Source organism: Tenrec ecaudatus, chromosome 5 (assembly GCF_050624435.1).
Source record: "Tenrec ecaudatus isolate mTenEca1 chromosome 5, mTenEca1.hap1, whole genome shotgun sequence".
In the NCBI taxonomy this organism is placed as follows: domain Eukaryota; kingdom Metazoa; phylum Chordata; class Mammalia; order Afrosoricida; family Tenrecidae; genus Tenrec; species Tenrec ecaudatus.
Window position 1 is genome coordinate 103,921,931 of NC_134534.1, and position 16,494 is coordinate 103,938,424.

Here is a 16,494-nt window from a genome sequence, read left to right on the forward strand (position 1 = left end):
GCCTCTCATATTCAAATCTTTCTTTGTTTCATTTCCCCATCAAACTCTCAAGTCAGTTTTTCTGCGTCTCTTTGTGCTACTTTTCTGTCTGGTAAGGCGGCATGGACAGCAGGGGAGGGCAACACTGCCCACATTTGCCTGGGCAACCTGAGACCCAGAGAGCTGAGTGGAGTCCCTGAAGTGGAAGGCAAGGAGGGACACCAACAGTCTGCAGTGAACTCGAAGGAAAGGCAGGGGCTCAGGAGAGCCATGGACCAGAGGAAGATGACCACTGACTCTTTGAGGAACCTTTACACTGGTGGCATAGTGAGTTATTAATTAAGCTGCTAATGGAAAGGTCAGTGGTTCTACCCCAGCAGACACTCCATGAGAACGATGAAGCAGCATGCTTTAGTACAGATTTACAGCCCCTGAAACACTGTGGGACAGCCCGCCCTAACAGGTCCCTATGGTGGTGGATTACACTGTTTCCTACTTGACAAGGAATGGAAGAAAAGTGTGTGTTCCAAGTGAATTAAGTAAACCGGAGGTGTCTGGGAGGTTGGCATGGCCAGCACAGAAGACTGTTGACTCCTCAACAAAAACATTACGACTGGAACAAGCACTCGCCGTCTGCTCAAGAAACATTCTGCCACCCTTTGGGTGCCTATAGAACAGATGCTGTGTGAGGAGGACACATTAGAGTTGTCCAAATGGTTTTTGTCAGGTTGCATTGGTCTTACGTAGTGGTTACTCAATGGACTGCTAACAAGGTCAGCAGTTCAAAACCATCCGCCACTCTGCAGGAAAAAGATGAGATTTTCTACTCTCATAAGTGTTACGGCCTTGGAAACCCACAGAAGCAGTTCTATTCTGTCCTGTGGAGTTACGATGAGTCATAATCAATTCAATGGCAACAAGTTTGATTTTTGGCTTTAAACAAAGGCACACAGATGCCACTGGGCTCCCTCCCACACAAGGTCAAGCTATGAAATCTGTCGAGCAGTCCCAGACTGCCTGACTAGCTATGAAGGTACCCGTGGCGTCCCCATGTGGAGACAACCTTCCACAAAAAGCAAATGTACAGGAATCTTAGTTTTATTTTGCTTTTTTTAATCATTCAAAAAGTTATTATTTAAATACTTGCTGTGTTAAATATTACCTTCATAATTTTTGTTTTTAGTTTGATTCTTTTGAGTATTTAATTTTCCTTTAGAGAAGAGTTAAAAGGTTGTTACTTGAATTCCCTTCTCAATGTATTCTTACTCTTATCTATAAGATCTTCAGTTCTTAAAAACCTATTTTTCATATTGAAATAATAAGTATTGTTCTTTAGAGATCTTGAGGGGAGACAGAATCAAGACAACCTAGAATCTATTTTCTCTACCACATGCAGAAATGTCCCCATCTTAGGTATCTTTATAATGAAATGAAAATATGATTATTTTTAAAGATTCTAATTGCTCCCCGACCCCTTGCTTGCCCCCTTTTCTTCTCTGGCTAACACTAATGGTAGTGGCCAGCATCGTCTCTTGTCCTCAACGTGCAGCACGTACCAGCAATGAATCTTTGAGGCAGCACTCGACCCTCTGCAGAGTGCTTGTATCAGAGGAGATCAGCTTTTCAACCAGGTGCAGAGCTGCTCTTTCACAGCTGGGAAGATGGCGAAGCCAGAGACAGATGATAGCCGCTGCTGGGAGATGAATCTTCTTCCTTTGAGTAAGAAGGAAACACCACTTTAATGGAAATGGATTACTGGGGGCGAAAGATCAAGATCGTTAAAAATGCAGTTACTAGTCCAATGTGTGAAATTTCTTTTCATGAGGATCAGAGCAACAATAAATAATTAGAATGTCCATAAATATCTACCATGTAACCATTTGCGAGATGTCAATATCCTCCTATTGCAATTCACTTTAAGAAATTACAGAAATGCTCAGGAAAATGACAATAATACTTTCAAGAGGGATAAGCAAATATATTCTTATGGAAGAATAAGAATAAATGAGATGGTGAAGAAGGCCTAGTAATAGCCAGGAATACTGCAATCTTAAAGTGCAGCATAATGGTATAAAGTAAGGAGTCAGCAGACTTCAACTCAGTGTGCCAAGACATGAATGCAACATACTAGCATGAAGCAGGGAACCAATAGAGAGGTCGGTGGGGCGGGCCTCAATCCCAACTACATGGACACACCCCCTCCCCCCCAAAAAAATTCACTTCAGAGGACAGCACTGAAGCCACAGCTCAGGGAGCGGGACATGTCTGATCAGAGCACACAGGAGCAAAGGAAGAGGGAAGGAGAGAGAGTGGAACACATCCTGGCCCACCAAGCCCCAAGGATGATATTCCTGCTCAGAGCAGCCAATGCACAGAGGACCATAGGGCCAGCCCCACCATGAGACACGAAGTTCCTCACTGACCCATAGCACTTTGAGGAATAGCACTGGAGGCACAGTGGGGGAATCGTGCCAGATCTGGGGTGAAACGCTAAGGGCTTGAAACAGCAGCAAGAGGAGCAAAGCAATGAAGTCCTTGGGCAATACCAAAAATAGACTTTGGGGCCAGGTTGTGGCACCCAATCAGATGCCACCAGAAAACACAGACCTGGAACTATTTATAGGCTTTTTTCTTTATAGTTGTTGTTTTGTTTTCTTTTGCTCTGCCTTGTTTTTGTTTATTATTGTCTCTGCATGTTTATCTAGATAAGACAGGTGGGATAAAAAAAATCTGGGGGAGAAACTAATGGGACTGATGGGTGCAAGGGACACAGGAGATGGGGATGGAGGAAAGGAAGTGGGTGTTAACAAACAAGGGAACAACAAGTGATCCAAAATCAATGGCAAGGAGGGCATAGGATGCCTGGTAGGGCTTAATCAAGGGCAATGTAACTGAGAGGAATTACTCAAACCCAAATGAAGGCTAAACATGATAGTGGGACAAGAGGGAAGTAAAAGGAAATTGAGGAAATAACTAGGAGGCAAAGGGCCCTTACAGAGGTCTAAATACAGGCATGTACATATGTAAATATATTTATATATAACGATAGGGAAATATACATATATTTATATGTTAAGTATTAAGGTAGCTGACGAAAACTGGACCTCTACTCAAGCACTCCCTCAATGCAAGAAAAATTTGGTCTAATAACCTGGCATTCTGTGATGCTTAGCTTCCTGATACAATTGCAGAAGACAAAATGGGTGCATAAGCAAATGTGGTGAAGAAAGCTGATGGTGCTTGACTATCAAAAGATATAGCATCTGGGGTCTTAAAGGCTTTAAGATAAACAAGTGGCCACCTAGCTGAGAAGCAACAAAGTCCACATGGAAGAAGCGCACCAGCCTGTGAGATCATGACGGAATCAGATATCAGGCATCAAAGACCCAGAACAAAAAATCATTTCAATGTGAATGAGGGGTAATGCGGAGTGGAGCTCCAAAGCTCATCTGTAGACAACAGGACATCCCCTTACAGAAGGGTCACAAGGAAGAAACGAGTCAGTTAGGGTACAGTATAGCACCAATGAAACATACAACTTTCCTCTAGTTCTTTAATGTTTCCTCCTACCCATTATCATGATCCCAATGCTACCTTACAAATCCTGCTAGATGAGAGCATGTACACAGGTATAGATAAGAGCTGGAAATACAATAATCCAGGACAGATAAACCCCTCAGGACCAATAATGAGAGTAGCAATAACATGAGGGGAAGAGGAAGGTGGAGGGAGAAAGGCGAAACTGATCACAATGATCTACAAATAACCCCCTCCCAGGGATACGGACAACAGAAAAGTGGGTAAAGGGAGACATTGGTCAGTGTAAGACATGAAAAATAATAATAATTTATAAATTATCAAGGGTTCATGAGGGAAGGGGGTAAAAAAGAGGAGCTGATACCAAGGGCTCAAGTAGAAAGAGCCAGCCCCTTGGAGACCAGGGGAACATAACAGCGGGACCCTGGTCCTCTCCACTCCCCATTCCCTCTTTGCCAGCTCCTTTGCCATGGCCTGGATCTCGGGGAGTGGTGGGGACAGTTTGAAGGAGGGGGAGCAGAAGTATGTGTCTGGGTCTGGTTACTGTCCTCCCTGGGGTGACTGTTATAGGGTGGCCTCAGGATAGGCAGGGGCACACCATTTCTGCACCCCAGTAAAAGTGACCCCTGCAGTCACGGCTGGGGAGATGGTAACATCACCCTGTGATGCTCAGGCATCTCCCCATCCCAAAGGTGGCCTGATGGGATCAGGCAGGGGTCCTTGCTCTGCCCTCCCTCAGGGAGGGGAACGATGCTAAGACGCCAACCTCAGGGAGTTGGGTGGGGTTCTTTTGATCCCGAGAGCTGTTCTGAGAGCAGAGGACAGCATGGGGCATTGTGTCAATAAACCAATTCTGAGTCTCAAAAAAAAAAGGAGAAACATACAGCGTTTTGAAAATGATGATGTCAACCAATGTACAAATGTGCTTGCCACAATGGATGGATGTAATAAGAGCTGTATGAGCTCCCAATAAAATGATTTAAAATAAAAAAATAAATAAATGTGTCAGATCTGAGGTTAAATCCAGCACCTCCACCTGCTACCTGTATGACATGGGACTGTGGCTTAATGCTTAGGCCTGTTTTCTCACCTGTAAAATGGCACATCTTCTTCAGAATGCGGCTGCAAATGTTGAACACAATAGCACACGTACAGTGATTCGCATGGTACTTGGGATACAGTAAATGTTTAATGATTACATCTTTACAGCTGGCTGAAACTGGATAAAAACGTATTTCGTGACATTGTCATACAAAGCGGGCCTTACCATTTTGTGCAGCTACATTACTAGGTGACAATATTTTTGGAGGCTGTCAGGGAGTTAAGGGTTCTCTTGCCCTCTGGGAAGAAGCATGAGGAGGACATGGTGGCACTTAGAGCCACTGGAGGGGCTCCAAGGTGGCAGAAGTGTTGTCCCTGAGGCCCTCCTTTGCTCTCCCTGCTTTTTCAAGGACCCCCACAGACAGCAGGGGCCTTGCAAGGTCAGCTTGTGTTGACTGTGATAAAAAAGAAAACTAAATCTGTGGACACAAGGGTTTCGCATTTTTAACAAGCCTCTCCTGCCTATTCCATCACCATAACTTCTCCCCCACCAGCACAGAGGCTATGGGACCCAAGCCTGAGTCACTTTGCTGTGTGTGGGAAAGAGGCCCAGGAAACAGACCAGGGTAAGAAAGGACTAAAGCAGGAAACATGGGGAATGCTTTTTGGTGGCTTCTCTAATTTTTTCCCCCCTCAGCATCACTCCTGCAGACCTAGCCCTACATAAAATTGAGCATAAAACAGGCATCAAGAAGAGGCTGAGAAATGTGGAGGGACTGTCCCAACAGTCAGCTGAATTCAGGAGAAAAGGAGGGAAGGGATGGCCCGCCCCTGAACCTATTTCTGATCTTACGTGCCCTGCCTGATCTACAGCTCTCCCACCAAACTCACCATACCAGGAAAGACACGTTTCCCTCACTACCTGCCGCACTTTGGGGACCACTACTGAGGGTCTCTTTTCTGGCATTAGTCTTTTAGGTTGTAATTTCCATGCATTGTTCCTTTATTACACTAACTGGCACAAGATGGGGGTCAGTCATTCAGTCCCTCATTTTTACCATGGTTACTAAGCTTTCCTACAAGGCAGTGGTTCTCAACCTGTGAGTCGTGACCCCTTTGAGGGTTGAATGATCCTTTCACAGGGGTTACCTGATTCATAACAGTAGCAAAATTACAGTTATGAACTAGCCACGAAAATAATTGTATGGTTGGGGCGTCACCACAACATGAGGAACTGTATGAAAGGGTTGTGGCATTAGGAAGGTTGAGAACCACTGCTATAAGGCAATCATTATGCCACGGGCAGGTAAAATGGATGTGAAAATTACAGCCTTGGTTACCATATGAGGCAGTTCTACCCTGTCCTATGGGGTTGCTATGAGTCAGAAATGACTCTATGGCATGGACACGAGCATGGGAGGGAGTCCTGGGGTGGTGCAAATGTTTAACACACTTGCATGATAGACAAAGACTTGAACCCATCCGGAGGTGCCTCTGAAAGGAGATTTGTGAAAAATCAGCCCTTGAAAGCTCAATGCAACAGTTCTCTGACATACATGGGTTGCCATGAGCTGGAACCAATTCAATGTCAGTTGGTATAAATCTGGAGTGATGTTAAATATTTTACTTGTATTCCAGTACTTATGACAGCTAAAATTATTACCCTTATTTTAAAGATGGGGCCTGATGTCAGAGAGATAGATAGCAACTTGCCCAAGGACTCAGTTAAACCAGGCAGTTTGATCTGAAGGCCAGTCTTTAGCCATCAGAGCAGATGGAAAGCCCAGAGAGCTCAAGGTAGAAAGTGAGCTGAGACTGAGCCCTATAGGGAGAGCAGTTAGACAACTCCCCTTTATGAGCCAGATGCCGGAGCCTGTTCTGCTCTTTGAAATTTAAGGAAGGTTTTTCAAAGTCCAGACCAGCAGCTAATTTTTGTCACATGAAGGAGCCCCTGGAGAAGGGTTTGTTGGCTAGCATTCAAGGGCAAGTAGAATAACCCTGGAAACTGGCTGGAACCTCTGTCAGAGAGCCAGCAAACCCTGAAAGAGGAAGCTCTAGGGTGCAGAGGGGAAGTCTAGGTGCTGAATAACTTCCACCTTCTCCGAAATAGCACTGATATCTCTTGACTTACTTTCATCACACTTTGTCTTTCTCTGGGACACATGTAACATCACAGTGTGTATCATAAGAAAAGTTTTTACTTCAGTGAAAGCTCTTCAGGTCAGAGACTCTGATCGTCTTGTCCCTTTGAACAGCCATGCCGCTCAGGCAATTCACACCAGGGTCATAGTGTCTGAGTGACATTCTGCAGCACAAGCTAGAATGTGCTCTAAATCAAAGCTCTTAAGTTAAGAAAACTGTAGACATAAACATTTCCAAACGGTGAAAATGAGAACAAAACTATTATGATTTACTGGTTTGAGAATAAAACTTATGTATTTCTTAGTATAATTTTGGAGCCCTGTGTTGTATTAGTTATGCATTGGGCTTCAGTCCACATGGTCAGCAGTTCAAAACCACTAGCAGCTCCATAGGATTAAGAAATTTGGTCCTCCGCCCACATGGGGCAAATCAAGAAGAGAGTGTAACAGATCAGTGATGGGAGCGAAGCCACAAAGTCTCAGAAGAATCCCAATAGCAGACTTCTAACTTAGGAAGCAGCACTTGGCACCCCATCTGAACTGGTTGGGGATTACTCACAAGGGGGCCATAATGAATGTCTAAAGGGGGGGGGCAATCTTCCATAGACAGCGACTGGACTGATGGTTCCTGGGGGTCATGGGAGGTGAGGTGAGAGGGAAGCCAATAATGATAGATACAGGGGGAACAGTAAGTTTTCAAAAATTGACGGTGAGGTATGTGTACCTTTTCTGGTCATGTTTGATCAATCAATTGTATCTGAAAGGAATTACTAATCGGTGAAGGATGATAAATATGATAATGGGTTAGGAAGGGGAAATAGGAAAGAAAAACATGTATATAGATATATATGTATTTATTTATATATGTATATATATTAAAATGCAAAAAGGAAGCAGATGGACTTTGGTGCTCTACTTAAATCTTACTTTAGTACAACAACAGTTTGTTCTAATAATGTGGCATTGTATGATACCTTCTTGACATGATCGCTGAAGACCAAATGAGTGCATAAGCAAATAAAAGTGGTGAAGAAAGCTGATGGTGTTCAGCTATCAAAACGATATAGCATCTGGGGTCTTGAAGGCTTGTTATTAAACAAGCGGCCATCTAGCAAGGAAGCAACAAAGTCCACCAGCAAGACAACTGAACAGTCCCTTCCAGAAGGACAACACAGAAAAAATGGATGATAAATCCGGGGTGCAGTACACCACTGATGTAACACATAACCATCCTCTAGTCCTTTAAGATTTCCTCCCTTTACTATTAAGGTCTTTATATGTTATACCTCATTAATCATGTTAGATTTGTGTTTGTTCATTAGTATATTTAAGAGAGCTCGGTTCATGTTAGACAAGATAGATGACCTGTCAGACACAGTGACAGGAGTAATGGTTCCCTGAGGGTATGGGAAGTGAGTGGGGGGAGGAAGGAGGGGAAAGGGAAGTTGATAGCATTCATGTTTGTATAACCCCACTTGATGAGATTGAAAAACAGACTGTATGTGAATGGATATACAGGAATGAGTAAGATATGTCAATTTCAAAAAAGTTTGGTCCTGCTGTTCATGAAATAACTTGGTTTCAATTTTTTTTAATAGCTACAATTGGAAACAAACTAGGTGAATCTATAGAGATAGTAAAGAGATTCATAGTTTCTCAGGATTAAGACAGGGGACATTGGGGGAAACAGGAAGCCAATAATCATGAGTACAAAAGGAAGAAAATGTCCTGAAATAATGGATTACGGTGATGACTACACAACTCTTCTTAATTTATTCAAACAATTCAATTGTATAGTACCTGAACCATTTAAAGTCTAATTTTCCATATCTATCTATCTATCTATCTATCTATCTATCTATCTATCTATCTATCTATCTAGTTTTCCTGAATGAAGGTCGAATATAATAGTGGGACAAGAGGAAAGTAAAAGGAAATAGAAGAAAGAACTAGGAAGTAAAGGACATTTATAGAGGTCTAAATATAAGTACACATATATATATGTATATTTATACACAACCATGGGAAAATAAATCTATGTACATATATTTATGTTAAGTATTAAGGTAGCTGATGGACATTGGGTCTCTACTCAAGTACTCCCTCAATGCAAGAACATTTTGTTCTAATAACTCCACATTCTGTGATGCTCACCCTCCCAACAAGATCGTTGAAGACAAAATGAGTGCATAAGCAAATGTAGTTAAGAAAGCTGATGGTGTCCAGCTATCAAAAGATATAGGGGTCTGGGTTTTAAAGGCTTGAAGATAAACAAGTGGCCATCTAGCTGAGAAGCAACAAAGCCAACATGGAAGAAGCACACCAGCCTGTGTGAGCATAAGGTGTCGATGGGATCAGTTATAGGCATCAAAGACCCAAAACAAAAAGTCCTATCGATGTTAATGAGGGGGAAGGCAGAGTGGACAACAGAAAAGTGGGTGACGGGAGACAGTGGTTGTTGTAAGACATGAAAAAAAAATTATCAAAGGTTTATGAGGAAGGGGGAGGGGGTAAAATGAGCTGATACCTAGGGCTCAAGTAGAAAGAAAATGTCTTCAAACTGATGATGGCAACATATGTACAAATATGCTTGACACAATGGATGTATGTATGGTTTGTGATATGAGCCTCCTCCAAAAATGATTTTTTTAAAAAGAAGTTTGATTGCAGGTCAGCCCTGTAATTTATTTTTTGGTTTTTCAGACCCTCGTTTTCAATTTGCAAACTACATAGAGCAATATTGATGGCATTTAAATAACCTGCGTCTCCATTGGTCGGATTCAGGTGACCAATTTCCACAATGTTATATGCAAGTTCATGCCAGATGAATTAATTACTCATTAGTAAGTTATTCACAGATTATAGCTTAGGTTCTTATTGGACAATTAATTAATTCCTTATTAGGTATCTTTGGAAGCGACACTTGCACATTTTAGAAATAAAGTTTTATCTTAGACCTTTGTTTAATGATCTTCAGTATGAAGAAAAGATAGCAGCTCTAGAAAATCCAATGTGAATTAGGAATAGTGTGCATGCATCCAATGTGTGCCAAGTGGCTTGCAGAGCTTATTATGGACACTGCTATTAGGTGATATTGAGTCAGCTCCAACTACAGTGGTTCCATGTACAAAAGAATAAAACACTGCCTAGCCCTGGTGGATCTAAAATGATTACTGTTTGAGGTCATTGTTGTAGTCACTGTATCAATCCCTCTGGCTCAAGATCTTCCTCTTTTCTGCTAACTTCCTATCAAACATGATGTCCTCTTGAAGGGATTAATCTCTCCAGGATAACATATCCAAAGTACATGAGATGGAGTCTTGTCATCCATACTTTTAAGAAACATTCTGTTGGGCCAGCCCCAATCCCAACTATGTGGACACCACCACCCTTAGCCCCCACCCCCGCTTCCAGAAGAATGCACTTCAGAGGACAGCACTGAAGCTACAGCTTGGGAAAAGGGGCACATCTGATTAGAGCACACAGGCGAAACAAGAGGGATGGAGTGGGAGGGGAACACATCCTGGCCTACCAAGTCTTGAGGACAATATTCCTGCTTAGAGCACACAATGTGTGCACACACAGGACCATTGGGCCAGCCCCACCATGAGACACAATGTCCCTTACTGAACCAAAGCACTATGGGGGACAACACTGTAGACTCAGTATGGGAACTGTGCCCAATCTGGCCCCATCACACTGGGGTGAAACACTAAAGGGCATGCAATAGAGCAGCAAGGGGAGGAAAGTGAGGAAATCTACAGGGAATACCAAAAATAGACTTTGGAGACAGTGAGGCACCCCATCAGACTCGACTGGAAAGCACTCATAGAGGCCAACAAACAGGCCTTGAACTATTTATAGGCTTTTCTATTTTTGTCACTGGTTTCTTGTTGCTATTTTGTTTTACTTTTGTTGTTTTTGTTTTGTTGGGTTTGACTTCATTTGTTGTTGTTTCTTTTTTTTTTTTTTTGCTTTACCTGGTTTTTGCATTTATGAATGTCTCTGCATGTCTAGCTAGATAAGATAGGTGAAACAAACAATTTGGAGAGGAAAACAACAGGACTGATGATCCTGGGGGGATAAGGGAGAAGGAGCAGTGGGGAAAAGGAAAGGGGGATGGTGTTGCAGAGCAAATCAAGGGACAAGGAAATAACAAGTGAACTAAAATCAATGGAGAAAAGGGCGTAGGATTTCTAGTGGGGTTTAATCAAGGGCAATGTAGCAGTGAGGAATTACTAAACCCGAATGAAGAGTCTTTCGGGAAGATGGAGAATAAGTAATATATACCAGAGGGACTCCCCAGAAATCAGAACAGGAGAGTTACACAGAGGGAAATTTCACACTGCTGGGTCACAGGAGGAGCATCATAAACATACGCAGGCACAGATTCACTAGGTTTTGAGGAGTTGAGGCTATAGACTTACCACAGTGGAGGCTGGCTAGGGTTTGACCTTAGCCTGGCCACTGTATTGGGTGGAGCTGGGATCATTTGGAGATGGCGCTGAGGCTTTATCTCAATACAGCCACAGCTTACCGCTGCCCTGGGGTATGGTTTAAATGCCTTGAGCCTCACGGTCAGGGATCAGAGCTCAGCTGTATCGTTACTTTTGTTTCTTTCTCTTCTCTCTGTCTCAGACAGTCTCAAGGGGCTTAGATATTTTCCTCTTCCCTTCTCTCTCACATACCACTGGCCAACTCCAGACCACTCCCCTTAGCCTAGGCATTTACCCCTGACCTCTAATCATGCCTGCATGGCTGGAGTAGCTACTATCTGTCCTCTGTGGTCCCACGTGACTGAGGGAACTTCTTCCCACCTGCCATAGTGCCTCACACGGCCTATGGGAGCTTGACCAACACTTGCCAACGTTCCACACTACTGCTGGAACATTTGCCCAACTTCCACAGCAATCTACCTGACCAGGGCAGTTCCGTCCACCATTTGCGAGGCTCTATACCATGAAAGCAGGTAATCTAACAGCCTTCTGTGCCACTCCCATTGCAGCAGGAACACCCACACACCCTCTTTGGAGCCCCAAGCTGCCATGGGCCACACCATCACGACTCCTTGTGAGATCACCCAGTATAGCACCATCCACGTGGGTCCACAGCAAACCAACCAGGGTTCTCTGACAGAAACATCCAACTTGTCCTGCAAATAACAAAATACCGGTTGACTAGGGAAAGGGTGAAGCCACAGGAGGATAAGGTGGTAGGTCAACTCCACAGTGAAATTAGCTGCAGGCAGTTCAAAGAAGCATTCCTACGAGTCTCCTAACGAGAGCTGGTACTCTTCGACTCCCTTGAAAATGGCACCTGGCCCCTCTAAAACAACACAACACAAACAGCAATCAGCCACAACAATCTGAATTAAAAAACCGGAGAAACAAGGAAATCGCAGATGTGCTGAATCTAATGATGTGCATAGAAGAAGCAAACATTGATCTGCCACAGATAGAAATTTTCGGAATGTTGCTTGGAGTAATACAGGATATTAGGGAAACAATACAGAAAAAGGATGAAATGATAGAGGAGATAAAGTGCATACACCAAAGGGAAATACAAGAGCTTAGGGACGAAGTAACACAAAAGGGGGCAGACTTACAGACATCACCAATTCACTAGAGGATGCAGAGACCCACACCAGTGACCTAGAGGACAGTCAAGCAGACTTTAACAAACATGAAAGAAAATCTAATAAGATCATCAGAGAATGTGAAAAAACCTATCAGCTATGTCTGATGCTATGAAGAGGAACAACATCAGAATAACTGAACTACCAAAGGAAGACCCAAAAATGAAGAAATCTGCAACAATAGTAAGAGATTCCTTGGAGGAAAACGTCCCCAGCTTAATGAATGAAAACCACACAACCATTCCGGAGACTGAAAGAACATTAGCTACACTAAATCCCAAGAAAAAGTAACCAAGGCACAAAATAGGTATTAAACTATCTAACTGTGAAGAAAAAGAGAAAATCATGAGAAAAAAATCATGGTAAAAACAATCAATCACATATAAAGGTGCCCAAAAAACAATATACTCAGACCTATCAGCAGACACAAGAAAGAAGAGGAGGGAGTGGAGTAACATATTCTAAAAATTGAAGGAAATAACGCAAACCCAAGAATACTGTACCCAGCCAAATTATCTATGCAGATAGATGGAGAGGTAAGAGTCTTTCCAGACTAGGAAAATCACAAAGAATATGGTAGAAGAAATCCAGTCCTACAAAAGATCCTGTCGATCCAGAATGACCTGAAGAACACCATTCACCACGCATAACTAAGAGACCTCAACATAAAGCTACCCCGTTAAGAGAGAAACAAAGAGAAAATAGCCGCAAGATAGCATAGGTTTAAAGGTGGAAAGAAGTCAAGAATGAAACACATACACACACGCAACATACTGATAAGAAAGGGAGGTAGGTCCACTCAAGTACTCCTTCAATGCAAGAATACTTTCTTCTATTAAATTGGCATTCTATGATGCTCACCCTCCTGACACAACCGCTGAAGACAAAGCGGGTGAACAGGCAAATGTGAAGAAAGCTGATGGTGCCTTGCTATCAAAAGAGATAGCGTCTGGTGTCTTAAAGGCTTGAAGATAAACAAGTGATCATCTAGCTCAGAAGCAACAAAGCCCACATGGAAGAAGCACACCAGCCTATGTGATCACGAGGTGTCAAAGGGATCGGGGATAAGGCATCATCAGAACAAAAAAATCTCACCATAGTGAATGAAGGGGGAAGTGCAGAGTAGAGACCCAAAGCCCATTTGTCGGCCACTGGAGATCCCCCTGCAGAGGGGTCTAGGGTAGGAGATGAGTCAGTCAGGGTGCCATGTAGCACCGATGAAGAATACAGCTTTCCTCTAGTTCCTAAATGCTTCCACCACCATCACCCCTTATTATGATCCAAATTCTACCTTTCAAGTCTGGATAGAGCAGAGGATGTACACTGGTGCAGATAGGAGCTGGAGGCACAGGGAATCCAGGGCGGATGATACCTTCAGGACCAGGGGTGTGAGAGGTGATACTGGGAGGGTAGAGAGAGAGTGGGTTGGATAGAGGGAACCTACTACAAGGATCTACATGTGACCTCCTCCCTAGGGGACAGACAACAGAAAAGGGGGTGAAGGGAGATGTCGGACAGGGCAAAATATGACAAAATAATAATTTATAAATTATCAACGACTCATGAGGGAGGGGGAAGTGGGGAGGGAGGGAAAAAAAGAGGAGCTGATGCAAAGGGCTTAAGTGGAAAGCAAATACTTTGAAAATATTTAGGGCAAAGAATGTACGGATGTGCTTTACACAATTGATGTATGTATGGATTGTGATAAGAGTTGTATGGGCCCCTAATAAAACGTTTTTTTTTTTTTAAAGAAAGGGAGGTAGGAAAACATCCAACACAAAAAGTGTAAGATGACATCACAGAGTCCACAAATGACCATGAATATCAATGGACTGAACTCAGGCATTAAAAAACTGAGGCTAGCAGACTGGCTTAGAAAATACAACCCATTAATCTGCTTCCTACAGGAGACACATCTCAAGACTACAGATAAAAGTAGGCTGATAATGAAAGGGTGGAAAAAGCATACCAAGCAAGCAGCAATTCAAAAAAGCAGGGGTTGCAGTCTTACTCTTGGATAAAATTGACCTCAAAGTGCACACTCTAAAAAGTGATAAGGATGGACAGTGTATAAAGTTCAAGGGAATAGTAGACAAAGAACTATTAATCATTGTAAACAGATATTCCCTGAGAGACCCGCTGAATACGTCAACCAAACACACCATGACAAAACTTATGAAAAACAGCAAAGGCCGTTATCAATGGAAGTTTCATAGCAATACATGCACACATGAAAAAGGAAGAGAGACTTATGATTGATATGCTGGCCCAAAATTTACAACAACTAGAGGAGAGTCAACAGGACAATCCTACAAATAGCAAAAGAAAAGAAATTATTAAAAAATCAGGGCTCAGATTCAGAAGACGGAAAATAGGAAAACTATGAAAAAAAATGAATGCTGGTAAAAGTTGGTTCTTTAAAAGGATAAACAGAATCAATAGACCATTGGTAAACCTAACCAAAAAAAGGAGGGAACACATTTCAATAGCAAGGATGAGAGATGAAAGAGGGGATATTATAACAGACCCTAATGGAATCAAAAGGATAATTTCACAGTACTACGAAGGACTATACTCCAGTGCATTCAACAACTTGGAAGACATGGACAAATTCTTGGAAAAACAATCCCTCCCTAGTCTATCCCCAATGGATGTCAAGAATCTCAAAAGACTCACAGCTATAGTAGAAATAGACATGGTTATTAAGGGATTACTGACACACACAAAAATCCTGGACCAGATGGCTTCACAGAAAAATTCTACCAGCATTCAGGTAAGAAATGACACCAATCCAACACAAACTCTTCCAGAACATAGAAAAAGACAGCAAACTCTTGAACTCTTTCTTTGAAGCTAGTATAACTCTAATACTGAAACCTGGTAGGGATACCCCCAAGAATAGAGAAATCCAGACCAATATCCTTAATGAACATCAAAGGAATAATCCTTAACAAAATATTGGCCAATAGAATTCAAAAGTACATAACACAAATAATTCACTAAGGCCAAGTGGGATTCATACAAGGGATGCAGGGATGGTTAAACATATGGAAGACTATTAGTATCTTTCACCACATTGAAATGAAAAAGTATAAGAACCACATGATAATATCGATAGATACGGAAAAAGCACTAGACAACATCTAACACCAATTCTTGTTTAAGATTCTCAAGAAGATAGGAATGGAAGGTAAATTCCTCAAGATAATACAAGTTGTATATGAAAAACCAATAGCCAATGTGGCAGTAAATGGAGAAAAGATGAACACAATTCCACTGAAAAAGGCGACCAGACAAGGATGACCCTTGTCCCCACTCTTATTTAACATTGCATCAGAGGTTTTAGCTAACAGCATAATGCAAAGAAAACACATCAAAGGTATTTGCCTGGGGAAGGAAGAGGTGAAATTAGCTTTTTAAAAATCATTTTATTAGGGGCTCATACAACTCTTATCACAATCCATACATACATCAATTGTGTAAAGCACATTTGTACATTTATTGCCCTCATCATTTACAAAACATTTGCTCTCCACTTAAACCCCTGGCATCAGGTCCTCATTTTACCCCCTCTGTCCCCGCTTGAGCCTTTGATAATTTATAAATTATTATTTTTCATATCTTTCCCTGTCTGACGTCTCCCTTCAACCACTTTTCTGTTGTCCGTGCCCCAGGGAGGAGGTCACATGTAGATCCTTGTAATCGGTTCCCCCTATCCAACCTTCCCAATATGGCCAATCACAGAACTAGTCCTGAAGGTATCATCTGCCCTGGATTCCCCCAGTTCCTGTATCTGTATCAGTGTACATCCTCTGGTCTAGTCAGACTTGCAAGGTAGAATTGGGATCATGAGAGTGGGCGGGGGGAGGGGAGGAGGAAGCATTTAGGAACTAGAGGAAAGTTGTATTTTTCATCGTTGCTACATCACACCCTGAATGGCTTGTCTCCTCCCCGAGACCCTTCTGTAAGGGGATATCCAGTGGCCTACAAATGGGCTTTGGGTCTCCACTCCGCACCCCTTCCCCTCATTCACTATGGTAAGGTTTTTTGTTCTGATGATGATACCTGATCCCTTCAACACCTGGTGGTCACACAGGCTGGTATGCTTCTTCCATGTGGGCTTTGTTGCTTCTGAGCTAGATAGCCGCTTGTTTACTTTCA

The 16,494-nt window shown here is 42.6% G+C and overlaps 1 protein-coding gene across 3 annotated transcripts in view; it reads right to left on the reverse strand.

The window, feature by feature from the left end:
• The window catches only part of FANCC (FA complementation group C), a 375,212-nt gene that overhangs the window by 35,504 nt on the left and 323,214 nt on the right, over window positions 1-16,494 (reverse strand). For all 3 annotated transcript variants that reach the window (XM_075549793.1, XM_075549791.1, XM_075549792.1), the window contains exon 8: window positions 1,536-1,692. In XM_075549793.1, the coding sequence (XP_075405908.1) occupies window positions 1,536-1,692 (157 nt within the window). The remainder of the gene's footprint in view (window positions 1-1,535; window positions 1,693-16,494) is intronic.